A 27,595-nucleotide genomic window follows, 5' to 3' on the forward strand; every position below is an offset into this window, starting at 1 on the left:
GCCACGTGATTGGGTGCCTATCAGCCAGCTGGCATTTATAATGGTTGCAGCACCTTGTGCTCACATGATTGTGATTGGTGTCATTCTCAGATGGCTTCCACCAAGGAAAATCAATTGGGAAACATTTACTTAACAACTGTGTGAATCATTCAACAATTGTGGGGTTCATTTAATGATGACAATAAAAATGGTCATAAAATTAGGTCAGGTTACATGATGACTTGCTTAACAACCACATCCTTTCACAACTAAAATCCTGGTGTCACTTGTGATTATAAGCTGAGGACTATCTGAGTTTTGATATCCCAGACATTTCTTACACAATGCTATTACTTCTCTCTCTTTAAATTAGCCTTCTGCTTTTTGGTGCCATTCAGATTTGTTTTATCACAACTCCTAGACTCAATAGTTAATAACCACAGGGAATAGAGGAGTTATCTCTCAGCTCCCAGGAAACTATTAGATTGGGGAACATTGCTCTAAATGCTGCATATTAAATATTACCCTGTCCAGCACAATACCTGTTTGAGTGTCAGATAAAATGCAGCAGTGGCTCGAGCCATCTCAGGGAGGACAACAGGAATCTTCACAAGTCTCTCTGAGAAGACAGTTAGGATCTGCCCAGCTTTCTTCACCCATTCTTCACAGTCAGTATAGCTCGCTGCCCGGAGCAGATTAGAAACTGCAACAGAGTTGGGGCTGGGTTCTGCACCATCTTGATCTATAACAAAGGTCAGTAAATGAACTATTTTTTGAACCAAAAAGAATGTACACACTTTTTAATGAAAGGATTATTTTTGTAATGCTCTGATATCTTCTGGACTGTAAAGCAGAAATGGGAAATGGGGGCGCAACGGGGAACCAATTAACATTGTGTCATCACAATACAAGGACAGTCCCTTTTTGAATGGACATTGTGACAAATACAAAGGAAGTGCAGCTTGCATTCCACTTTCATGGCATGTTTTCTCAGTTTCTTTCTCAACTGTTAAATTCTTCAATGTTTCATCCTTAAGAGATGCAATTTCTTGACTTCCTGGGCGGGACCTTGCTGATGGTAGCAGCTTAACAGAGCTGCTCCCGAGTTCCTGGTCGCGTTATCTGTCTAAACATCTGACAGGTACCTTATCCTTCAGGCAAGAAGGGAAGGAGAGAGATCCAGCTGGCAAAGTGCCTTTTTGATCTTTGCAGCTTTTATGTCTGCGAAGAGAGGGGGGGCCAGCCGAGGCTGAATCATCTCCGTGCTGGAATCTACAGCTGTTTTTTACAGCCCAAAGATCCTCCCACTTAGAACAACATTTGAACTATTTGATTTTAGTACAAGCAGAGCCCGTATCTGAGAACTTCATTTGCTTATTTAAATCCTAGCTTCATTTTTTACAAGATCTTCCTTCGTTAATTTGGTTATCTAAAAAAGCCTTTAAAATGGCGACTGTGAATTCTCTGTAACAACGTTCACTTTCTTAATCTTCTTGCAAAGAACAGCTATAAAACTTCAAAGGAAGGGAGTGATTCATCATTCTGCCTTATAGCCGGCCAGCAGATGTTTATTAATTAGTTTCACTTCTACAAGATTCTACAAGACTTTTTTTTATCAACTTTGCTAACATATATTTCTAATATAGAGAAGTCTAAAATGGCGTTAAATATGCTGAGCTGTTTCGTTACAATGCTTTTTTTCTGAAACCTTCTGAAAAGTCCTACGGAGCTAATAAAGGGGTGATTTAATACCTCTTTTCGTAGCTGCATAGCGGGCCAGTAGAGTTTGATTAATTGCTTGAAGATAAGACTTGGAATGGCCTCAAAACTAAATCCTGGTCTGAAACCCCCTCCTAGAAGTACATCCCCAATACCTGGCACAAAGTCGCAGCCTCCACCCTCTATGCCCCCTATTGGAGATTTGCTAACGAAAGAACTTTTTTTGGAAACTTTTAGAGATTTTACAGAGGAGATAAAAGAGGAGATAAAAGAACTTAAGGCGGACTTGTATGATAAAATTGATAATAGGGTTGCTAAAATGAAAGATGATATGCTGGGACTTGTTACTGACAGAACATGTTTCTGGAATTGAAGATAGTCTAGAGGATCTTAACGAAGCTAATACCAATTTGACATCCAAAACTGAGGTGGTGCAACAAAAAGTTGAAAACGCTGAAAAACAAATTATTATGATACAGTACAGACAGATGGAGCTGGCATTAAGAGTAAGGGGGTTGCATGAGGATAAACAGGAGAACTTGAAACAGATTCTTTCAGAAGCTTTTGATTGTCTGGTGGGAAGACCGGGGTCTAACTTTGACTGGCAGATCGATAAAGCTTATCGCGTTAATTCTTGGGTGGCAAAACAGAAGCAACTCCCCCGAGATGTAGTTATATATTTCACTACAAGAGAGCTCAGAAACATGATATTACAAGAGTCCTATAACACCAGGCTCCAAATTGGGGGCCAGGATTTGACTGTTTTGAAAGAAATACCACCTCAAATGCTAAGAGCCAGGAGAGACTATGCTTTTTTAGTGGAAGAACTCAGAAACCGTCAGATACAGTACAGATGGGACGCACCATTTGGTATTATATTTACATTTGACAGGCAAAGATATCGTCTCAACTCCGTATGGAAAGCTCGAGATTTCTATCACAATATTTTGAAGGCGGGACACCCCGCACCATCTGGATCCAGAGAAAGACCACAAGAAGGACAAGACAGACAGCAAACCATACAACTACCAGACAAGATGTACCATCTCCCCTCCCTAGAAGGGCAAGGTGATATGGAACAAAGACCTAGCCATATGACTACCAGACGAATGGAAAAACAAGCTAAAAGGCAACAATCTCAACAATCACCGGCCATCGATCAAGGAGTTACAGCAACAAGCTCAGAAGCCGTGGGAGGAGCTAGGTCAAAGGTTAAACAGGCCATGCAGGAGGCTCTAAAAAAGCTTCAGGCAACCAAAGATGACAACTAAGATTCTAACATGGAATGTCAATCGATTGAATTCTCCACAGAAGAGAAAGAAAATATTTCACTATCTTAAACAGTTTAAGAATGATATAATTTGTTTGCAAGAAACTCATATCAAATCAACTGATCCAAAATATTTGATTAACCCAAAACTTGGTCAACATTTTGTAGCTTCTGCTATGGAAAAGAAAAATGGTATAGTTGTATACTTAAGAAAAGTCATCAAAGCTGAATTAATTGAAGCAGATCCCTTTGGAAGATATATCGTGTTAGATCTAATCTTAGAAGGGAAAAAGACATTACTTTTGGGGATTTATACTCCTAATCAACAGCAAGATGGATTCTATAGAAATCTTCATGCTAAATTAGTACAGTGGGACTATAGTCTTGTATACTATTGGGTGATTGGAATGGTGTGATAGACACTAAAAGGGATAAGAAGACTTCTCGCCCAAATACTAAGATACGAGCAAAGCTACCCAAACCTTTTTTTGACATGATGGACGACTTTGAATTGAGAGATATTTGGCGAGAAAGAAATACAGAAGAATATGATTTCACCTTCTTTTCTGATAGACATCAATCCCTTTCAAGGATTGACTTTATACTAATCACTAATGATTTGCTTTCTAGGGTGAAGAAGACAAAGATTGCGGCTAGGGTCCTTTCAGATCATAACCCAATTTGGATGGAATTGGGAAGGGCAGTGCAGGCGAGAAGGTCTTGGAGATTGAATGAAAACTTATTTAGATATGAAAAGTATATTAATGATTGTAAAAAATTGTTATCCGAATACTTTGTTTTGAATATGAATAAGGGTACACCTATGGAATTCGTATGGGATGCAAGCAAAGCGTATATGAGAGGAGTGCTGATGAACATAAATAAAACACATAGATATAAACAAGGGTTAAAACGAACAGAATTGGAAGAAGAAATTAAGAGGAAAGAGTTGGAGTTAACAGTGAATCCAGGCGATACAAAGGTTAAGGAAGCAATCACCATATTAAAATCTCAATTTGACATGTTGATCTCTGACCAGGTAGCCACTAGTTTATTATGTGCAAAACACAATACTTTTTGTAACGCAAACAAACCTGGCAGATGGTTAGCTTATCAGATTAGGAAAAAAAGGAAAACTCGAAATATATCTAAACTGACTTACAGAGGGAAGGAGGTGTTTCAACAGGAGGAGATTCAAAAGGCATTTGGGGAATTTTTTACAGAATTGTATAAAGGAGATAAAATTAATGGTTTAGATATAGACAAATATTTAGATAAAGAGAAAATACCCTCAGTTAGAGAAGAGCACAGGCAAAAATTGAACCAACCAATAACCTCGGGGGAAATTTTGCAGGTAATTAAGCAATTAAAGTTAGGGAAAGCACCAGGTACAGATGGTTTGACAGCGGTTTACTATAAAAATTTACAGTTAGAAATGATAGAACCTCTTAGAGAATTATTTAATAAGATTCAAACGGAAGGTAAGGTGCCTCCATCTTGGAAGACAGTGTTTATATCTTTGATACCCAAAGAAGATCAAGATACTACCCAACCAAAAAATTATAGACCTATCTCATTACTTAATGTAGATTATAAAATTTTTACTAAAATACTAGCAAATAGGTTAATGCTGGTTATTCAACAATTGATACACACCGACCAAACAGGTTTTATACAGGGGAGACAGATGAAAAGTAATGTTAGATTAATTATTAATGCATTAGAATATTTGGGAAAGAACAACCAAATTCCTGCTGCGTTCATATTTTTGGATGCTGAGAAGGCCTTTGATCGAGTTAACTGGCAATTTCTGTTGAAGATATTGCAAAAAATGCAGATAGGAGATAGCTTTTTACGGTCAATTAAAGCAATATACCAACAGCAAACAGCTCAAATCATAGTCAACGGAAGTTTAACAGACTCCTTTCAAATCGGAAAAGGTACAAGACAGGGCTGTCCTTTGTCCCCGCTATTGTTTATTATAACAATAATATAATAAACAATAGTAGTTAATTCAACAAGTATTGTTGAATAAAATACGGGGCTTGGAGGGTCTAAAAGGGATCAAGATTAGGCAGCAAGAATACAGAGTGCGCACCTTTGCGGATGATCTGGTCATAATATTGGAACAATCGCAGGAATCCAGTATGGTTTTAATGAATACGATTAATCAATATGGTCAAGTGTCTGGTTTTAAAATAAATTTAGGAAAAACAAAAATATTAGCTATAAATATGAATACCAAACAAAAGGAAGAACTAGGAGGGATGCTAGGATGCGAGGTAGTCAAAAAAGTCAAATATCTTGGAGTTAATATTTTAACTTCAAATGGGAAACTATATAAGCATAATTATGAACCACTTTGGCATAGTATACAGATAGAGATGAAAAAATGGGAAAAATTGCACTTATCTTTGCTGGGTAGGATAGCGGCAGTGAAAATGAACATCTTACCAAAAATTTTATTTCTCTTCCAAATGTTACCTATACTTAAAAAAGATGCAAATCTTTTAGAATGGCAGAAGGGTATTAACAAATTTGTATGGGCAGGAAAGAAGCCGAGGGTAAAGATGAAAATAATGCAAGATGTACGCGAGAGAGGAGGCTTGAAATTACCTAACCTAAAACTATATTATGATGCAGTGGCGCTATCTGTAATTAGTAATTGGACTCATTTAACTAATGATAGAATATTGAATATTGAGGGACACGATCTGGTATATGGTTGACATGCTTACTTGTTATTCAACAAAAAATTGGATAAGAATTTTAAAAGTCATATTTTAAGAAATGCTTTACTGCGGGTCTGGAAAAAATACCATTATAAATTAGATGACAAGATACCCATGTGGGCAATTCCTAGACACGCAATTGAAAATATGAATATAGCACAAAAACAGGATAGAATTACCTACAGACAGCTTCTCATTTTGGAGAGGGGGGTACTACAACTAAAATCTTTAGAGGTATTAAAAGAGGAAAAGGTAGTTCAAACATGGTTCTACCTCACACCAGGCTATCTAGGACAATAGCCAAAGAGCACTTAAGTCACATTATAGTCTACATATACACTGACATTGTGCCAACTATACTGTTCTACTTAATGCCAACAAATGACAACCAACGCTACTGAGAATATGTTAAATAACATAAAAGCATTAAAGTGCAATAAATGTATAAGCAATAACAAGCTTGCTGCAGAAATACAATTTTTCTATTTCCTCAAACTATGTGCCAAGAGAGATGTTTGCCTTATTCATACTTGCCACTGGCACGACCCAGTTTGAATGGGCTGTGGCCCGATAGTGAGTTGGGGACCCCTGTGCTAAAATATCACAGTGCTAATCAGGAAAGGAATGCTAACTATTCTTACTGTGAACTCTCCCAATGGACAAGAAAACTCCAACATCTCTACTAAGGCAATGCTGGAGAATTCTGAGGTATCTGGGGAGGTACCAGGTTGTTAGAACCCCTAGCAAAGCTCATCCATATTCATAAGCACCTATCACAATGTCACTCAAAGAAAAATTATACTATGCTTACATACAGTGTTCTTTGCCAAATAAAGCTTAACTTGCTTCAGCTAGCTTAGAAAGATCTGGTTAAGTCACCAGGCAAAAAGCCAGGTGTTCTAGTCCTGTCTTAGGCATGAAAGCCAGCTGGGCGACTTCTGTTATTCTTGCATATTCACCTTCTAGCTTTTAGTCAGCAAAGCTAAAAGGCTGTAAGAGAACCCATAGTTATCTTCAGATTGATTCCTCCCTTGACAAGCCAGGTAATTTTCAAAGACAAATCAAAAATTAGAACAAGGAGGGTCTACAGAGTAAAAAAAAAATCACTCTTCTACACCAGTCCTTTAATTCCCAACACATTTGTTCCTTAACTTTGTTTCAACTGCAAAGAGAACAATATCAATGGTGGCATGTCAAGGATTTTCCATCAGCCAATAAAAAGTCTGATTATCTTCCTGTTTATATCTTTGATACCTCTGTTGCTGGTCACATCTGTACCTGAGGTTAAGTAAGAATGGGATGAAGTGAAGCAGGCCCCTCGAGATAGTACATGGTAATGAATGAGAAATTGGAAATCCTCCCTTGGTTAGACATTAATCCAAGCTTGAGAAAGAGTGGGATTTTTTTCCTTTGGGGTAATCTTTTAAGTATCCTGGAAATTTGTTTCTAAAATAAGCTCAGGAGAAAATCCAAATTCTAATTAATTGTAAATTGATTTTTTTCCCCTGCAATAACTGTTGAATAACTCTGTTCTAGGTGAGCTGTATCACTAATGCAGTGCCCAGATCATAGACTGTCATTTAATCACCACTAGAAACTGGAGTCTCCTTCTGAAAGAAATACATACCATCCTTTATGCGAAAGAGCAAGGAAGGATCAGCAGCTTCTGTGGAGAAATAGGCAAAACCTTTCGGATCCCAAAAGAGTTCATCTTGTTTTTGCTGAAGCTGCACAGCCCATTCCAACCAGCTAGGGTTCAGTGTGGCTTCATATAGATCAAAGAGTGCTTGGATTACAAAGACATAGTCCTCTAAGTATCCATGGATAGGCACAGAACTAGAAAAAAACAAAGGAGAAAAAAAATCCAGCCTCATAATAGGAGTTCATAGCTATCATTAATAAATCCAATTATTGCTATGAGCACCTCCAAAGAAATGTATGTGAAATATTTCCAGCCATTTCTGATATTCCAAGGGAAGATCCAAGATTCTGAATGTTTAAATGACATTCTCTAATATCCAGGCAAAAGTCTATTTCTTTTACCTTGTGGCAATGACTTTGACCTTGTCTTCTCCAATATGAGAGTGAGAATAAGTGTTTGTTCTGAGAATTTACTCTCACTCTCATACCAGAAACTGCCATAGGAGATTGTTACATAAGTACTGCTGGAGAATCTAGCAGTATTTTATACAATATAGGGAGTGGGGCATAATATTTTTATGTGGATATATACAAATATATGTATCTGTCTATACATACATTCTATCCCTACTCTTAGACCAGCATTTTCTCCCACTATTCTAATTTATAAAATACTGAAAGATATACTTTTTTAAATGTCTTCTTTTGCTCTGGATATTTGGAAAAAACCAGCATAGATAGTTCTGAAATCCAGTGTAAATGTTTTCTATCTTCTTAGATGGAAAGCAAAGGATAATAATTTTTGAAAACAGTGGCTATTGTATTTTGGACACAAGGCAAGTAGAGAACCAATCTCTTTCTCCAAATGTGTGGACCAAATAAGAAAAATAGTACTTCAATCTCCCTTGAAGTGATATTACAAAGGTGAAGAAAATGGAAATTAACCTGGGAGCAAAACATTTATCCATGAAAAGGTGAATGCAAATAGTTTCATCGTAACCTCTTCAGTTTTCCCTTCTTTGTTTCTTCTCACCATCTTTACTCCCACCAGCTCAATTTGCTAGCAAATTTGTTAAGCAAAGTTCGATCTGAGATGTAAAAAGCAGGTGTGGAACTGCTGCTATCACGAAGTAGTAAAGCAAATCACCCTTCCTTTCTGATTTTCTGATTACCCCTAACTCTATTGACATATATGTAATTTGTGTTTGGTCAAGAGAAGAGCAATTTTAAGATGACATAGCCTGTCAGAAAGTGGATATTTGCACAACTAGCCAATCTCACAGAGATATCTACTGGCTCCTATGAAAAGGCAAGAGGCAGTAAAAGGCCTTTTAAACTACAATGTACTCTAAGTTCTTCCACTATACACCTAATTTTAATCAAAACATTTCCTCCTTCAGATGGAATCCTAACTGTCTGCCAAGGGGGTCTTATAATGCCTCAGTGTTATTGGATACTCTTACTTATCCACAGACAAGACACATAGAAACAAATACAGGTTTTCAATGTTTACTTTTCACTGTGTAAAACCTCAATTTACTCTCACATACATAATGCCCATTCATATCTACCCAACTTAAAGCATGGCTGGATTTGAATTTCAAAAATTAAAGCAGGATTTAATTCTTTGAATTACAGTTTCAAAGAATTAAAGCAGGACCCCACTATGCACACTCCTTGATTCTATGGAATGGCTCAACTATTCAATCTTGGCAGTTTACTCATGACTAGTACTTTTTCATCTCATCCAGTTCTCATGGGAATTACCTGATGATTTGAAAGCAACTTTTGCTATATCTCCTTGAATGCATCATTCCACCTAGACTAAGTAGGCTGCAATCTTCTAGAATAAGGTTTTCTGCCACTCTGGTCTGACCTTAATGACCTTTATATACTACATATTTCGTATCATCTATTCACATAAATATATGGTGCAGATAGTCCTCACTTAATAACAGCCCTGTTTAGTGATCATTCAAAGTTATGATGTGCTGAAAAAGTTACTTGTGACCAATCCTCAGACGTATGATCATTACAGTGTGCTTGTGATCATGTGATCACCATTTGTGTGCTTCACAGCTGGATTTCAACAAGTAGAGACAATGGAGAAACCAGCAGTAAAATTGCAAGCCATGATCACATGATGTCTTGTTTAATGACTGTATTGCTTAGCAGCAATTTCTTATCCCAATTGTGGTTGTTAAGCGAGGACCACCTGTATAAAACCATATTATCAGTATACTGTGGCATTATCTAATAGCTATCATTACAAGTTAGGCATACTGTATTTCTATCAATATGGTTATACATGATCAGCATACTCTCCAGGTCTGCAGTGAAACGCTGCTGTCATTTAAATACTGAAGCTCTAGAGTACTTATTTTTGAAGTGCAACCTGAAAATTGCCATCTCAAATGTAAACCATCCTCTGTTCAACCTCAGCCAAGAATAGTAGTGTTTGCCTACTGGGTCCTCGGTCTCCATGAAGGGGCCGTGAGATTGGCGTAGACAAAGCAGGTTGAGCATGTAAGCAAAAGTATTACTCTCTCCACTAGGTTATTAAAAAATAAGAACAATAAAAAACAATACCAAGAACAAAAAATAATAATAAATTCCTTATACTTACTAAGTCCAGATATTGTGCTGCTAATTCAAGCTAGTCTAGATATTAGTGAGAATTTTATCATTTTGTTCTTTAGAATATGATTTGTTTCTCGTTTTAAGTATGGCTGTGATATCTGGACTTCCCGGTTGGCAGAAAAGTCTTTTGTACCATCTAAATGTCAACTGTATCTTTGTAGCTCAGATACGGTAACCTGTTTAAGGATATAGCCGAGGATCAAGTGAGGGGAAAAAACCCAGGCTGGAAACTCCAAATTTCATGTCCAGATGTATAATAAGATTAAAAGAAGTATATATAGGCCACATCTGCCTAGCATGCCTTTAGATGTTTTAATTTTCAGCTTCACTGGTTTCTCTCCCCAGGAAAATTCTAGGTCTACCATTCTCCAATATGAACTGCCTCTTCTCATCCCTACTTCTTTCAGTATTACAGAAACAAAAATGCAGTGGCTACGTATTTGTGTAAGAAAGATGTCTGGGTTTTATTTTTCAGGCCAGGGTATTTATTCATGCATCCCAGTACAGTTTTGCTTTTAGTTGGCAACAATTCTGCATGGACCTGAGCACAAATCTTTCCCTGTGCCTATTAATTAATATTTTTAACTGGATCCAGGAGGATGAATCAGAACCTCAGCATTTACAGCAGGTAGTCCATGCCTGAGGTAAGTCCCATTTTCCCTTGGTCCATGGTTTCTTCTGTTTGATGGCATTGTAGTGCCTGGGATTGCCTGTAACTTACCTGTGGGTCACTGTGTTGCCTTGTCCTTGGTAACAAGTTCTTAGGAGCTTTCCACTGCTGGCATTAAACATGTGGTTTTGCAGGAAGGAAGCTGCACATACAGCTCGGTCAATGTATTCTTTCTTGCCTAAGATGGTTCCACACTGAGCAAAGCCAGAGATCATCAGTCCTAGAAAGCAAATTAGTGGGAGACTGCTCATTTGAATTCATACCCTCAGAATATTCAACCTGTATTTCTTTTGAGCCAGAATAAGTCTCCTCATAGATTATCACTTCTTCCTTAAAATGGCTCTTTTCACATATGCTGAAGACAGGTAAAAGCAAATTATCATTTCTCAAATGCTCCACTTGTCACATGATCAGAGCATTATTTTATATGCTTTCTTTTGCTCTTAATCAGTAATTCAGGAAAAAAAAAGAAATGGACAGTATTTTCATCACTCATGATCCACATGATTCACTCGCAGACGTTAGGGCTTGGTAAAATAATACCCTGCAAAGATCACCAATCAGTAGGTCTTCTTGGCTCTGAAATGTTTTTCCTGCACTTTTTAAAAAAATGAACTTAGAAACTTAAATGGAAGATTTAAGAAAGCTTACCTGAGAATTCTGGAACCATTTGGGCGGCATACACATTACCAGGACAGAAAGCAAGTGAGCTGATCTATTATTTTTTCATTATATATAGTATGTTCAAGTATCTTCATTTCATAAAGGAGAGAAGTGCTCCCTCTGTAGTCATATAATGTGAAAAACTACAATAATATAAACACCTTCATGGATTAACAAAGGGTGTTTTGTTTTTTTTGGCTGCAAGGGAATAGGAAAAAGGTGCTACTGCCACCTGCTGCCAAAACAGTTTCAATAAACTGTTCCAGAATATTTTTGGCCAGAAGAAAAAAGAGCAAAAGATCAAAAACCAGAAGAGGAAAAAAAGAACTAGCTGACTTCAATGATTTTATAAACTATTCTTCTAACACCACAGAAGCAGGCTTATCAGGTGTGGTTAAGTCTGCTCACCAAATTATTTCCCTTGAACGGCCGCACAATGGAAGAATTTATGGCAACGAATATACTGCTCTCCCCTCACAGAAGTCTTCCAGGCAGTTTGGTAAGGGTGTTTGTTACTGAGCTCCATGCAAAAGAACAAACCTCACCATTCCAGGATGCCAGCATCTTGCTGTCCAGATGGGGCCGTGGCCTCTGAGTTCGTGCCTTATATAGTTTCTGCCTACTTTTAACTAGCAACGTCTTCAACTCTTCCAGCCCCAGTCCAAATCGGGCAGCTGTAAGTTCCAGGGAATATTGCATTATCAGAACATTTTTTCTTTTTAATTCATTGTGAGGGTCCTGAAATAGAAGATCAGTGTAAAAAAATAAAGAAAGCCTCCTTAAGCCCTTACATGGTAGAATGATATATATGATGTGACCCATCAATGGAATATTCTCAGATGGGAAATTTTTACTGATTTCATCCAATATTATTCGTGTGTGTGTGTGTGTGTGTGTGTGTGTGTGTGTGATTTTTTTTAACATGTGCATTATTTCTGCAGTTAGGGGAGGTGCTTAAAAGATTTCTTAAATATTGCAAAGGTTTTGCCATTGGAAAAAGTTTGAATATCCCTAACTACTTCATCTATCACAACACTGTCATGACCTTATAAAAAGAAAATAGTCCTTCCTGGACAGTGGTGAGTTCCGGATCCTGTTCCAATCGGCCTGGTGGCGTCCAGATGGATGTGGGCAGCACGCGCACATAGCACACACATGCATTGTATCTGCCAGCGATGCCTCCGCAAGCCTCCATGACGCTCCAGCTGCTCAGTGTTGCACAGGTGTTGTATACATCATGCGCCATGCGCGGAAGCGCCAAACGCTTTAAAAGACAGGAAAGGAGCTCGGGCGGGCGGGTAGGCCCTCCAGAGCATCGTACCAGAACAACACCTGGTGTTCCAGGCAGGCTCCGGTACGCCTGTACCGGGGCGTACCGCCTGCAACCCAACACTGTTCCTGGACTTTCTTAAGTAATTATTCTCTTCTGTCAAAAGACCAAATTACCTATAAAGCCTTTTCACTACTTTGGGAGCATCAAATAGTGAAATTCATTTTCAAGTTCAAGTTCAACTTTTTAATCAACTAGTATTGCCTTATTTTACATAGCAACTACTGACTGAATATTTTTTAAACAAAGAACCCTATGAATATCTTGCGGCACCACAGGACTTTCCCCTAACATTTTCTTCCTCCCTAGAATGACCAACTGAGAATGCAACATTGTCTGATCTTTATCTCTGTAGGATCATCTAGATATGTCAGTTTCCCTTGATAGGTTGCTCCCAGAGCAAAACAAAACAAAATGGATAGCCTCAATGAATTAGCTAAACACAACATAGTTCAATACAATCAGGACAAAACAAATAAAGCTATCAAGTGCATGCCCTAAAAGTGAGAATTCTTAATTAGAACCAGCAACTTGTTGCTGCTGATTTCCCTAAGCCTGTCTTAGGTAACATTTAACTGATCTCAAGGTTATATTTCAAGGCAAGCCTTATTAATAAACAACTCATGGATATAGATAGTCCTTGTTTAATCACTGCCTCATTTAATAATCACTCACAGTTACAACTATGATGGGAAAGCAACTTCATGACCAATCTTTGCATTTACAATCTTTGCAAGTCTGTAAAGCAAAGGGAAGCTAAGACCATAAGCACAATCATAGTTTCTCTTGGCAATCATTTCACTTCATGACTGAGCTGACAGTTTCAATTGTGGTTACTAAACAAGGACTACCTGTATTTAGTATATAAGAGAATTAAAAAGGGGGCAAGACAACTGGATATTTATTTCAATAATGAAAACTTCTAGTATCCTATCAGCTTTGAGAAGAACTAGTGATCCTGAATTCTGAGATCTTAGAAAGAGTAGTGTCTCATCAGAACTCAGAATCCTGTGCCCAGCAACACATAGTTCCCCAACCTTTCCTACTTTGCAGAGTGGAGGGGAAGGAAATAAGGGACAGTTCCGTGCGAGCAGCAAACAAGTGCTCCATTTGCGCAAGTGCCAGGCATGCACACCCACTTCTTGTGCAAATGGAGCACATGCACACATTCACTTGCTACTCGTGCAAGTAAGCATGCATGCATGTGCTCAACCAACACTTCTGCCTCCTGGTTCCGAAGGCCCGATCATGGTTGGGGTGGTTGAGGATCCCTGGTGAGGACCCCTGAGCTAGCACATGTGTTGTCACTAATAAGGGACTCAACTTTCCCACTCTTAGAGGTCCTCTAAGCCAACCCTTCCCAATTGTACCTTCATTGGATTCACATTGCCATCTTCCTTCATTCCATAGTGATGCATGAAAACATCTGCCACAATTTTTTCCTCTTGGATCCCTTCAACTGGGTCTGGCAGGAGCTGTCGAATCTCTTCAGCTGTCCATACGCAAAATGCACCCTCTTGCTTTTTCTCTGATTGGACTGTAGCATATGAATCGGCATCCTCTGCACTGTAGAACCCTCCTGACTGAAAACCAAAGAATTAACAATATCATAGACTTTAATGTATAACCCAATTTTTAAAGTATATATGCAAGGTGGTAAGATCTGCCTAAGAAAAGGGACTGATTGAGAAGTCTCCTTTTTTCACTCCTGAGGCTGCCCAATATACCCATTCCTTGTTGAATAATCTTGTTCCAATGGCCAGGTTATTAAATGAAATATTTGCAAAGTGAGCATGTGATTGACTGAGAGACAGAGAGATGATGGCATCTCATTTAGATAAAGTTATTTTGTACAGTTATGCCACCATTACTCTCACTCAGCGTGGATTGTTATCAGGCATATGAAATTTAGGAATGCGTGATGTCTGCAATAGGTCCAGATGTTAACCTATTCTTCAGAGGCAAAAATAAAGAATGTTGCCTGGAAAAAAAAACTAGACATTTTCTTTAAAAAACTAGGAACTTTCTACAATATAACCATGTATAAATAAGTAGGAGGAACAAAATTTAGATACATTCTTTCACATTTCTGAAATTAAAATTAACACATTCCTAAATAAAGAATCTCTGCTTTAAACCACCAGTCTCTACCCTACTTTAAAATTTTTGAGTTTTCTGTTCTAGAACACATCTGCAGAACTGGTCATCCTTAGCTGGGTAAATATGGCACAATTGCCTTGGTCTTGACAACCCATTTTAACCATAGATACATTTATTCCAGGTGTTGCAGGCAACTCAGCAGCTTATCATCATCTAGTAGCAGTAAACCTTACAGTGTCACTCAGATCCCGAGAAACATAAAGCAAAATATCTGCTGCCGTGTCTGCAAAGAATTCATCACCAGAAATCTGCACAAAATACAAGAAAACATTATTCCAGAAAAATGAAATTGGAAGGAAAACACTATGCAATAATTCTATTTTTAGAATAAACAATGTAAAAAGACAAAATGGGAGTAAGGAGAAGTTTTATACAAAACCATGAAACCATAGGTTGTCTAATATCTAGGCCAGAATATGAAGTTTGAAAAGATATCATTTACATGTTGCAATGTTACACAATTCAATCACATCCTGAGATGATGTTTACTATTCTTATTTCACACCTGAGAATATTAGATATTTCTCAGCTGTAATAGCTCACATTTAATCTTTTAAAACCACTTAAACGTATACGTGATATGGAATTTGGCCAATAAGCATATTTAGAATGTTGAAAAACTGCTGTAGGATTAATATCAAAAGCTTCAAGGACACAGGGCTTGACGATTCCTAAAACAGCTATTAAGGTGGAAAGCAACCAGACCCAATATTCCCATCTACTAGAAGACAAAGTAATTATGCCTACCCCCACTCTATTTCTTTATTTTGCTGTTTTACAGTTATCTTTTTGTTTCCTGAACAGGTGGCAAATTTCCAATAAAGTAATAGGCTGGAATCATCAATATCCATTTTTGGTTTCTAAGAATACAGCCCATATGGAGCAAAACAAGTAATCTTGCAAATAAAGATATTATTAAAGGCCAATGCTTTGCTTTGCAGCTTGCCTGTTTCCTTAAAATTAAATACATAAAAAGTTCTGTTAAAAAAGTATGTCAGGTTGGGGCAAAACCGGGTAGAAACCGTGCTGGAAATCCTAAGTATACAGACAACCATGGAATCATTATAATCTTAAATCCATAAGAATATACTTCACAAATATTACTACTTAAATTAACGTAGAAAAGCCTCCTGATTAAATCGAGTTCTGAGATTTGGCCAATTGTAGATTCTTGTGAATTTCACAGTTGGAAATCCTTTTTGAACTCCATCTGCAGAACTTGTTAAAGACCAATTAAAATCAGGGTAGGAGAAAGAAAAATGGTTTATCCTTAAGCTCTCTTCTCTACCCATGCTCATTTCAGCCATAATTCTTCACACAAAATGTTAACAAAAGTGTCATATGTACAGTCAATCACTGGATGGCTATCCAATCTATTTGTGTCAAAAGAGCCATCACACAACTTACAATTAAAATTCATCAATACAATAGCATTGCATCAATAGTTATATATTCATTTATTAATTTACTGCAAGAGTTACCCTATGCTATGATGGGAAGCCAATACATTTTACAAATAAATAAATACAAATAATTAAATGATCACTATTTTCTGCTGATACTAATAAAAGGAAAACAGACATTTTGATAAAGAACTCCAAATAATTATAAGCTTCTGTACTTTCATCCTTTACCACAGCAATCTGTTCCCGTTTATCTGATCAGCCGACAGTAAGGAAAAGTGAGCAGGATGCTTAGGCCTCTGGAGACTGTGGAGTGTGGGCCTAAGAACTATACTCTCCATAAATTTCCATAGCACCAGAGTATAAATATATTAAAATATTAGTATTTCTTAGCCCATAATGAAACATAGTTGTAAACTAACATAAACAAGAGTTATGCCTCAATTTCTGTTTCCCACAAAACCTGAGAGTGAAAAACAAAAATATAGCTGTTCAGAAGATTTTAACGGAACATGTTTGGTACACCTTTTATGGGAGATTATTTTGCAAAAAAAAATACTGCTACAGGAAAAGGCCTTGTGCTCTATATAAACAAACAGTAATTGGTTACAGACCCAACTTTGAGGTATACAATGCCACAAAAGACAGAATATTTGTGAAATGACATTACCATTTTCATTTAAAATGAGGAATAGTCAGCTTTAAAAACTATCGCTCTTGTAATTTTAAGCAGCATGAAGTAAAAACAAACAAACAAGCAAAAATCCCTTTTAATACATATTGTAATATCATGGTAATCATGGATTTGAAACCTGGTGACTCCAATTTATTTTTACAAAATCTAAACAAATGCATGTCCTATCATATATTTCATATATCCTCTAGTACAATTCTAATATTATCTATTTTAAAGCATTTCAGGATTTCTACAGGATCTAACAACTCAAGTGCATTTTTATTTGTACATATCTGCATTGCTTCAAGAGAAGGAATGGCATTATAAATAGTAGAATTAACCATAGGATGTTTTTGAAAAGCAAACAAACTAGTTATGAAGGACAACTAAAATCTGGAAAGAGACTTTGAAGAACAAAGGGATATCATATAATTATGTGGGTTCTGTTGTAAAAGCTACAAACCAAAAGGTATCCTGCCATATTGCTAACATAAAGTGAAGAATGAAAGATCTATATACTACTAAAACTGATTTCTATAAAACTTTAGCGGGGCAAAATAATGCTCCATAAGGACAAAACCTTTTGAACCAAGGTACCTCAAATGAGCTAACTTATAGAATATGTTCAAAATTCAGTATTTATTATTACAACATTATCACAAAGCGGTTTATGACATAATACAAAATGGCATAAAACATTTCTTGTGCTGATGTTTGTGTTATACAGTTCAACGTGACTATTTTCAAGGCAGATATATATCTGAAAGTATCCCAACTTTTCCAGTTGAAGAAAAAAGTACATTAGAAGCTCTATCATTATTCATTGAAAAAACTGGTACGGAAATATCTCTGAAAAAATGACCCAATGGGACAAGGGCTGTCTTGTATCATTTAATTCTGATTTAGTTTCTCTTTAGATGACAAAAAAATCCTCCCCTATCAGTGTTTGCCTTTGACTATGAAGTCCATTGTGTTAGTGGATGGACACGTTTATGATACTTGGAAATCACATGTGAAAATAATATTGGAAGTGTCAGGCACCTTTACAGTACTATAACACTGTGCTACCTGGGTTACGGTGCTAACATCCCAAAAATTCATAAGAGGTAATTTTGGCTGGAGTACTAAGCAAATTCATTTAATCCCAGAACACATTTGCATAGAGAAAGTGCAATATTCTCCACACCAGTGAACTGCTTTTTGGGTATTTTTCCTCCTCTCAACAACGATATGTAAATACTGACTATTCTGTAATGTTCCAAGTGATATATCTAAATGTTGCTTTTCATATCACATTGGGGTGCCAAAATTATTGCTAAAAATAATAGCAGTAAGGAACAATGGCGGCATAGGGAAGCTATATCAAAAATATCAGTATTCCCCTTAATTGTCATTGATGTCATAAAAAGAACAAAGGAAAGAAGAAACCTTTCTTCTCTGTTCTATCTGTACCTGAATAAATGAATTCTGGATGCAAGAACTGACATAAAGAAATTAAATGTCAGTCTACAATAGCTTCTTCTTGCCTCATCCTCCTCTTTTTGCCCCACAATTCTTGGTTATCTCCATGTTCACTCAGCAGTAAGTTGAGAATATACTCTAACATTAAAAAGGATTCAATGATGCACCCTAATCATTAATAATAACATATTCTCGTTCAAATATCAAAGACTAATCTGAAGCTCAACTGTTCCAGATTCAAGAAAATATACTTCCCCCAAGATTGATGAACTCTGCCACATTGAAAAGTAGGTTCTCTATTCACCCCAATATTACTGTTCCACAACAGTAACCCTAACCCTAACCCTAAGCATCAAAAGATTTATTCTTGGGTAAAAGTGTAACTTTCACTTTGCCATTTATCTAAATCAGCAAGAAAGTAAGTTAAGGAAAACATGAGAGTCACCCAATATTTTTTTTCTGGGCACCATTACAATTTGCTTTCTGACTCAAATAAACAGAGTTAATTCATCAGTTCTTTCAGACCTTAATATGGTAGCCAAAATATTTTACTAAGGAATACCTGAAATGCCCTGGCGTAAACTACCGCCAGCTGACCCTGATCATACAGCATCTTTTCAAAATGAGGGACCTGCCAACGTTGGTCAGTTGAGTAGCGATGAAACCCCTGCAGAAGAATTGGGGATGGGGGAGTGTAGAAAAATATTTTCATTATTTTTGCCATGTAAGAATTGTTTTGAGAGCTTACTGATCAGGCCAATTACTTCATTAGTCACCAAATGATCACAATCATTTGGTGGATAAGTGGCCTAATGGTAATACGGAGCTGTCAGTGCAAGTCAGTCTCATCACAATCTGCAATGATTTAACTCATACACAGAACATAAATATCTACTAGCCAATACATTGGATGGGAATAAAACAGTAAAAGCATAGTAAACATCGGATTTGGCAAACCACGATATGATGGCTGGCAATGCAGTAAAAGTTCCAGGAAACAAACTTCTTCATTTTTTGCTTATCTTTCTAGAATCTGTCACTTCAACAAAACATATATTCTATTTCCAAATCAATCATCTAAAAGTCATTTCTCATAACAATTAAAATTCAGGACTGATGGAGCAATTGAAAAAGGGAATGGGAGAATAGTTTTTTTTTTAAAGGCTATCTTAGACAGGTTATTTCCTGAATTATACTGTGAAGCTATTTTTAAAGATCTCCATGGACAAAGTGAAGATTGCCATAGAAATCAATAGAGATGATTTTAATATAAGTAGGGAGGAGCATATTAGTTCATTCACATGCTAAAATGATCTACTACAGGAGTCCTCAAAGTTTGGGATCAGCTATTAACAGTAAAGGAATCAACAGACAAGAAAGATGTCACAGGCTACCACTTGGTAGGTAGCAATGAAGGCATTTGAAGAGATATTTGGATGTCTCAACTTGTCTATTTCTACAAAATTCAGAAATGTTCAGACTTTTTTTTCCTATAATATTCTGAAGGATCAGTTTTTGAAGAGATCATCTTGGAAGAAGTTTGTGTATACTAAGGAAAGATTTCAACTCAATCAATCAAAATTAAAAGGGGTGGGGGAGACTAGTGAGACCATCTTTAGACAGTTCCTCCTTTGCAATATCCTTCCAATTACAAACACCACCAAACCAGCTATTTAGCAAGCTATGTATGATATGATTACACTGGAAAGGGAGGATTGGTTAAACTCTTCATTCCCCATAAGAAAAAACAAATGGGACTCAAGAAAGAGGATTCTATCAAAGTAAAATATGGAAAAAATGCTTTAAAAAAACTGCATTTTGGAGTATTTTTAGAATGCAAAAGTGTGCCACAATTTTTAAGAATTATTAGATTCCAAAGGCAATTTTGTATTTGTTAATTAGACTTTTTATCTACCTTCTTAAAGTGGAAAGCAGATTTATGAAATCACAAATGTAAACTGGAAAGGGAAGGACAGGCAGACAAACAGTAGAGACTACTACCAGACCCTGACAAATATTATTTCTGAATTCTTTAATGAAAAGTTTCAAATTACGATTTTACCTGTGCAATATGATCATGAATACCACCATATGCCATCATCTTGAGTGTATGCAGGGCCATCTGAAGTGCTCGTGCTCCTTCAGTGTTTGACCGTTGAAGAGCCCAATAGGAGAAGAGAAAATTCAAATTAACTGGAATAAAAGAAAACAGTAAAGTAATGAACATTAGTCAGTTGTTTATGTAATAGTAGCTCTTCCTACAGAAATAGCTAGACAATCTTGAACTAACCTGGGGTAGGGAATTTGGGAGATTCTGAGAATCCACCATATTCTTCATCATAAGTCTCTGATAGTTGTTGGAAACATCGGGTTGTCACTTCTTTTAAGGAAGGGGGTGCTTCATCCCCTCGAACGCCAACATCAGTCCTAGCTAACAGTGCAGATAAGATTTTCTGGCTGTTTTCCAAAAGGGTACTTTTGTTCCGTTTCCACTGAGGAGTGGGGAAAAGATATCTAAGTCATAGTTTGCTGCTCTTTATCCATGCCTCATCTAGATAGTACATAACTTTTCAAGTTGCTTTAGAAAATGGTTTGACATCATAGATGCTACTTCTCACATATCAATTTAAAAATGAGATAGCAATGCATTAGGGGCAATCCAACTGAGTTTTTACATATACTTTATATGTTTGTTCCCACGTAAACTGAACCATTACAGTTATATGTCATAACTTGTTAGAATATTGTACGATCTCAACCTATACCGGTAGTTCCTTCAATAAAGACAGATTAAATGAGCTAATGTATAAGCCTAGTTAATGAGATGCTCTAAGTCAGTGTTTTTCAACCACTGTGCCACGGCACACCAGTGTGCCGTGACATAGTGTAAGGTGTGCCGTGGGAAAATTACTTTATATATAGTCAATATAGGCACAGAGTTAAATTTTTTTAACATTTTCTAATGGTGGTGTGCCTCGTGATTTTTTTCATGAAAAAAGTGTGCCTTTGCACAAAAAGGTTGAAAAACACTGCTCTAAGTTACTGCATCATGAACATATAGGAAAAAATTCATTACATGAATTTTTAATCCACAAAATGTTTGCTGACATTTTTGTTAATGTATTACCTGCCTTCAGAGACATGCAACATTATGTAAAATATTTAAAATATTTTGTTTTAACCAAAATGGATTTCTATCCATGGAATATTTTCCGTTAAAAAGTTCTATCTATAACTCAGTTTCTCTCCTTAAATCCTGTTGTCCCTGGGCTTAAGCTAAAATTTCTCATTCATTACATTTTCTCTTATAAGCCCTTTGAGTAAAAGCTCAAAATTGGCACTATCATGTAGCTTAATCTCTCATGTGTTATTCCAACAACACATTCATCTTATTACAATTGCGGATACTGAATCCCATACCTGCTCTAGGATGCGAAGCAGAACAGTCCGAAAGCCAACCTGATAAATTCCATCTTCAGGTGGGAAATAAGTTCCACCTACAAATGGTTTGAGATCAGGAGTCAACCATACACTCATTGGCCAACCACCTCCGCTGCTGGTTGCCTGCAGTGAAACAGAATGAGATGGATTAGATTCCTTTCACATATGTTTTGGAAATAACCAAGTTTTCTCTACGTTCTAACTCCCCACCTGCACAAAGGTCATGTAAACTTTATCAACATCTGGACGTTCTTCACGATCCACCTTGATGCACACAAAATTCTCATTCAAAATATGACCAATTTCTTCATTCTGAAAGGATTCTTGTTCCATAACATGACACCAGTGGCAAGTTGAATAGCCAACTGAAAAAAGTATCAATTAAAAAAAATTACTTATGAAAAAATTGATTAACCATAGCTTCCAAAGTGTTGGTTTTAAGTCCACGGGATGGGGACAGAATGGGAGTGTAAGAACAGATTCACGCACAATCTCCCTCAGCACATTTAAAGGATTGAGCAAAACAAGAACAAGAACTGCAGATCAAACAAGAATTGCTCCAATAAGCAACGTTAGTGATTCTAACCCCATATATGTTTTCAAAAAATGAGAAAATATTATTCCTAAGAAGTAATAATACTAGCATAATAGTAAAAGATTGCTGAATAAATGTGATTTGAATATTTAAGAAAAAACTATGACAGTGAAGTTTTGTAAAAAGTGTACAACCAGGAAAAGCAATCTGGAAATATCATTAATGATAATGCTGAATGTTTCCTTGTTTGCTACATGTAACCTCAATTAAATATTATCATTTGTGGGATTGAGGAAACATGCTTTCTCTGTTACTGTTGCTGCCCTCCAAACAGCATCCCCCTCCCAGAGATACAGGTGGTGCCCACTCTACTGCCGTTCCAGAAAAAACTTGCTCCCAGGCCCAGAGTTCATATACTGGTATTGAGGGGGGTGGGGTTGGCACATTATAGAAGCAATCTGTATATAAAGAAACATATTTTTTAGAACAAAAAAAGAAAGATGGGCTTCGCATTTTCCCTCAGAAAAAAAAAAGATTAAAAAAAAATATTGAGCAGTTGAAGATCTGCTTTGAACAACATTTATTCCTTTATTCACAAGTTTATTCTCTTGGATTTCAAACTGCTCTCAAAGGTATAGTATTGTTTTTATCTGTAAGCTCAAAGGCGCATATCATACATTCATTTTTACCTGACAGAAATATTAACTTGTCCTCTCGCTTTGCCTTATCAAAGGCTTCCTGGCCCCATGGATACCTGAGGAAAATTGAGGAAAGAAAGAAGCTGGATTTTTTTATAGTGTTTCCTTTGTAATATACCTATACCTAAATGTAGGTAAGTGGCTACTGCCTTTTCTAACTACTTGAAAAGCATGTTGATATAAGACAGCATTCTCTGTCAAGCAGAAGAAACCATGTACATTCTAAAAAGTGCTGCCTAAATTATTTGCACAGGAAATAACATACAAGATCTGAAACTATGCCAAAGTAACTCTCCTGGCTGGTCTCCAGTCTGAAAGGGAGTGGGAACAGAGTAATTTAGCATAGGTTAGGTGTCAAGTGTATACTTAATTAGAATTTGATTTCATTGCTGCTGCTGATTTTAAGTATCCATGAAACAATTTTAATTAAAAGTAGCTTGCTGTGTAGTGAACAATCAGTGTGTTCTGGCCAGTCAGGTTTTGGACTGGGATTGGGCAGACCCATACTTAGATCCATCTTCATGAAAATTCACAGAATAATTTCAAGCCAAACACTCTCTTCACCTAATCTACTTTGTACGGGAGCTGTTGTGAAGATGGAATTAAAATGAGACCTGAATGTTAGCTATCCTAAGCTGTTGAAAGAAAAGTAGACTATGCATCTAATTGATACACAGTGGGAAACATCCTATTGATGATGAGCATTCAATGAGCATTCTTGGAAGATAGGTTTAGAGAATTAGATTTCAGGATTCTAATCTCATATTAAAAATTAGCTTTTAAAAAAATGTTTTATATCCACTCTATTCCAACTACTTTATCATTGAACAAAACAGTCACTGTTAACTACATAATTCACATCATTCAAGAGAAGTTGCAAAGATCATTGGTTGCTGCTGTCTCATTTAGATAAAATTATCTTGTGCAGCAATGCCTTTGTTACTGTATATACTCAAGTATAAGCCTAGTTTTTCAGCCCACTTTTTGAGCTGAAAAAAGCCGCCTCGGCTTATACTCGAGTCAGTGAAAAATTTGCCTGAAATGGAGGAGAAAAAGGGGCGGGGCCATGCCGCTGGGTGATGCTCGTGAATGGCCCAGCGCCCGAGTTTCCCCTCCCTCTGTGTCAGTTTGCCGCGCAGCGTGCACCGCACCATCCCCCCTCCTCACGTTCTAATGTAATGCAGGGCTGTCTTACGATTCCCCTTCCTCCCCCTCCTGCCGCTCTGCAACGATGTCCCACCTCCTCCTTGTTATGGCAAGCAGCCACATAGCGATGTCCCACCTCCTCTGGTACAGTGATCCAATGATAGAAATCACTGTGCCGTGTGTCATAGGAGGCGGGACATCATCATCACAGCGGGACATCAGCATCATGAGGTGAGTGAAGTATTTCATTGAATACACCGGTATTGTGTGATAATAATTTGTTATGCAGAGCAAATTTTTACAATGGCTACTGTATATTTAATGGGCACAGGCAGGCTGTATATGTTATTCAATGGGCAATGGCATTATTGGTATCTATTTTTATTTTTGAAATTTATCGGTAGCTGCTGCATTTCCCACCCTAGGCTTATACTCGAGTCAATAACTTTTCCAGTTTTTTTGTGGTAAAATTAAGTGCCTCGGCTTATATTCGGGTCGGCCTATACTCGAGTATATATGGTACTTTCATTCTGCCATGTTACTTTCAGACGCAGAAATCTGGTTGTAAGTAAATGCATGGATCAGAAAATAAATTGTGTATTTATTTATTTATTTATTTATTTATTTATTACTATCTTACTTGCACAAAAGATTGCTAACCAAGATAGCCCCAAAGCAAGGAGCATTGTATTAAAGAAAACAATTACTATATGATACTATATCAGCGAGACAGTATAATATAAATGTAAATTTATTCTAGAAAGAAAGGGAAAAACATCAAAACCTTAAGACAAGAATATCAGAAGCAAAACAATTTCAAAAACGTTGACAATTCAAAAATCTTCTCCTTGATCTTCTGTCAAAAAAATTCAACAACATCCTAATTCAAATGTTAACAAAGGACACCTGTTATATATATATATGATCTTCAAGTTTTAGAGAATAAAAGATATCTAAAATCAATCACAGAGATGTCTCAGCTTTTCAGTCAGGTTAAATGTTTTAGATTTTACCTCAAGATACAGATCAAGGCAGTCATTCACAGTCCATTTTTTCCAATAAGATTGACCCCAAATAGTCACAATGGACAACTTTTTAAAAATTTAAGATTAACTGTAACCCAATACAACATAAAACATTTAAAATGAAAGAAACAACTAAAACAACTTTCTGAATAAGATGTTTTAATATTCCTTTTGTTCTTTACCAAAATACATTTCAAATTCAGAGCTGAAAAGGAAAAGAAGTATATTGGCCCTTCCATAAAGGTGCTGCAAGTTTTATTGGGTTCAATCTTGGAAAAGACTTATGAATTAAGGAGATGCTGACACCTCCTCATACCCAGCACTTGTCAGCTCTTAGCTCATTATCCAAGGCAGAGCTCAGTCACTGTCCCTAATCACCATCTGTCCAACCTTCAGCAATTTTGAGTCCTAGCACTTAATAATAGGGCTTAGGCAGTCTCATATAATCTCTTAATATGCGGAACAGAATAAAATAAAAAATAGGCAAGGAGAAGGAGGAAGAGGAAATCCAAATCTCAATGATAGCGGAGAATTGAAGTGAGTGAGTGAGGCAAAGGTAACAAGAAAGAAGTATAAACAGGTATGATTATATTAACCTGAAATTTATCTCCTTTGCAGATGAGCCAGAAGAGCTCAGAAACAAGCTACAAACAGGAAATCAGAAACAAAAGAGAAATTAACCTTAGGATCTGGATTTGAAAGTTGAGAGAGTAGGGGCGTGTATAAGTGCACCAGCGTGCCTAACATGCCTTCCTACTGTACCCATTTATTTATACTCATTTCCTGTGTTGTTATTCATGTTTATTCTTATTCCTGTTATTTTGTACATGAATGACAAAGTAAGTAAGTAAGTAAGTAAGTAAGTAAGTAAGTAAGTAATAAATAGATAGATAGATAGATAGATAGATAGATAGATAGATAGATAGATAAATAAATAAATAAATAAATAAATGTGCAGACTGAGCTGCAGAAGGAAAAATGTTTTGACGAGAATGCTAAATCTGGAGGCTGCTGGAAATGTTAAAGGAAAATGGTAGATTCTTAAGAAGAGCATCGATGATATCCCCAAATAATAAAGCCTATCTATTTCACTTCACTCCTCTGCCTAGTAAGAGACAGGCAAAACAAAATTCCTTACCAGTCAACAGGGTTATGAGCATGTTGAAGGAGGTAAGGAGATTTCTCATGGATGAGCCGGTTAGTATAGAGATTGTTGCTGGTCTGGCTGCCTTTCCCCCCTGTGGCCATGCTTGAGGTCGTCCTCAGAAAGATCGTCCTGAAACAAGAAATGCCAAATAAAGACAGAAGGTAATTTGGTCAGTTTCTTGTCCAAGCAGTGAGATGTGGATTGGATTCCAGGTTGGGTTTCTAACACAATGTACAGCATAAACTTCCTCAAAGGGCATTTTATCAGATTGAAAACTGCATTACCAGGAAACAGACCCGTCTGAATTCACAAACAAACAAATTGGCATTTTGTCCAACTCAAAACTGCAGAGCCAACAAACGAACCTGTCTGAATCAATCAATTAATAAGCAGGGAAGCAAGGAAACTGAAATCACAAAGGAACCTAGGCGGCCTAATGCTAGACTTTAGGCTCAGTAGGCATGTGGATTTCAGTCAAACAGGCTTCCTTCCAAGGCAATTCCTTGCATAGGCTCCAGGGAATAAATCATGAATTTACACAAATTAAGCATAACAGAAGGAAGTTATTTTTAGCCTAAAGTTTCAACACATTGTTCAATTGTTCTCCCTCTCCCTCTCTCTCTCTCTCTGTCTCTCTGTTTCTCTCCCTCTCTCTCTCTGTCTCCCTGTCTCTCTGTGTCTCTGTCTCTCTCTCTCTGTCTCTCTCTGTCTCTCTCTGTCTCTCTGTGTCTGTCTCTCTCTCTGTCTCTCTCTTGTCTCCCCCCCCCCTCTCTCGTTGTTGTTATTTAAGATTCAATCTTCAATTTGATTCACAGTCTGGGACTGGTAAAAACTTAACAGTTCAAGTCCTAACCAAGAACCTAAGAGCTCTTTAAGGTAATTTAAAGGTAAATTATTATGATAAATTTGCTGTTATTATTGTTGGCTTCACAGTCAGACAAATCTTTACATTGGGTTTATCATTTTTATCCACTATTGAGTCCTTTCCAAGGACCTGGTACAGACAAATGTCCTTGTCTGATATGTTAGATATTGTCACAGAATTTAAGCTGCTCCAATTATTATATCATCTCCATACTAAGACTGATTATCATCTGTCTTCTTAATTTCAGGCTGTTAATGGAGTGAGCGGCTTTTATCCTTCATTTGGTTCTCTCTTTCTGAGGCCAGGGTAAAGTTTATTATACATTACTACATATTAGCTAGGAAGGAGGGCCCACAGGGAAGGGGGGGAAAACTACAGAAAAGATTCCCTTCCC

General features: G+C 37.0%; 1 protein-coding gene across 1 annotated transcript in view; it reads right to left on the bottom strand.

The window, feature by feature from the left end:
• SPATA20 (spermatogenesis associated 20) overlaps positions 1–27,595 on the bottom strand; it is a 53,750-nt gene that overhangs the window by 21,899 nt on the left and 4,256 nt on the right. The window contains exons 2-14 of the mRNA XM_032209291.1: positions 26,328–26,465; positions 23,010–23,074; positions 21,996–22,150; positions 21,765–21,908; positions 20,635–20,836; positions 20,407–20,537; positions 18,907–19,011; positions 14,978–15,052; positions 14,015–14,227; positions 11,860–12,052; positions 10,703–10,871; positions 7,328–7,536; positions 522–721 (exon numbers count right to left, since the gene is read on the bottom strand). Coding sequence (XP_032065182.1) covers positions 522–721; positions 7,328–7,536; positions 10,703–10,871; positions 11,860–12,052; positions 14,015–14,227; positions 14,978–15,052; positions 18,907–19,011; positions 20,407–20,537; positions 20,635–20,836; positions 21,765–21,908; positions 21,996–22,150; positions 23,010–23,074; positions 26,328–26,465 — 1,999 coding nt within the window. The remainder of the gene's footprint in view (positions 1–521; positions 722–7,327; positions 7,537–10,702; positions 10,872–11,859; positions 12,053–14,014; positions 14,228–14,977; positions 15,053–18,906; positions 19,012–20,406; positions 20,538–20,634; positions 20,837–21,764; positions 21,909–21,995; positions 22,151–23,009; positions 23,075–26,327; positions 26,466–27,595) is intronic.

This window comes from Thamnophis elegans, chromosome 2 (assembly GCF_009769535.1).
Source record: "Thamnophis elegans isolate rThaEle1 chromosome 2, rThaEle1.pri, whole genome shotgun sequence".
Lineage (NCBI taxonomy): Eukaryota > Metazoa > Chordata > Lepidosauria > Squamata > Colubridae > Thamnophis > Thamnophis elegans.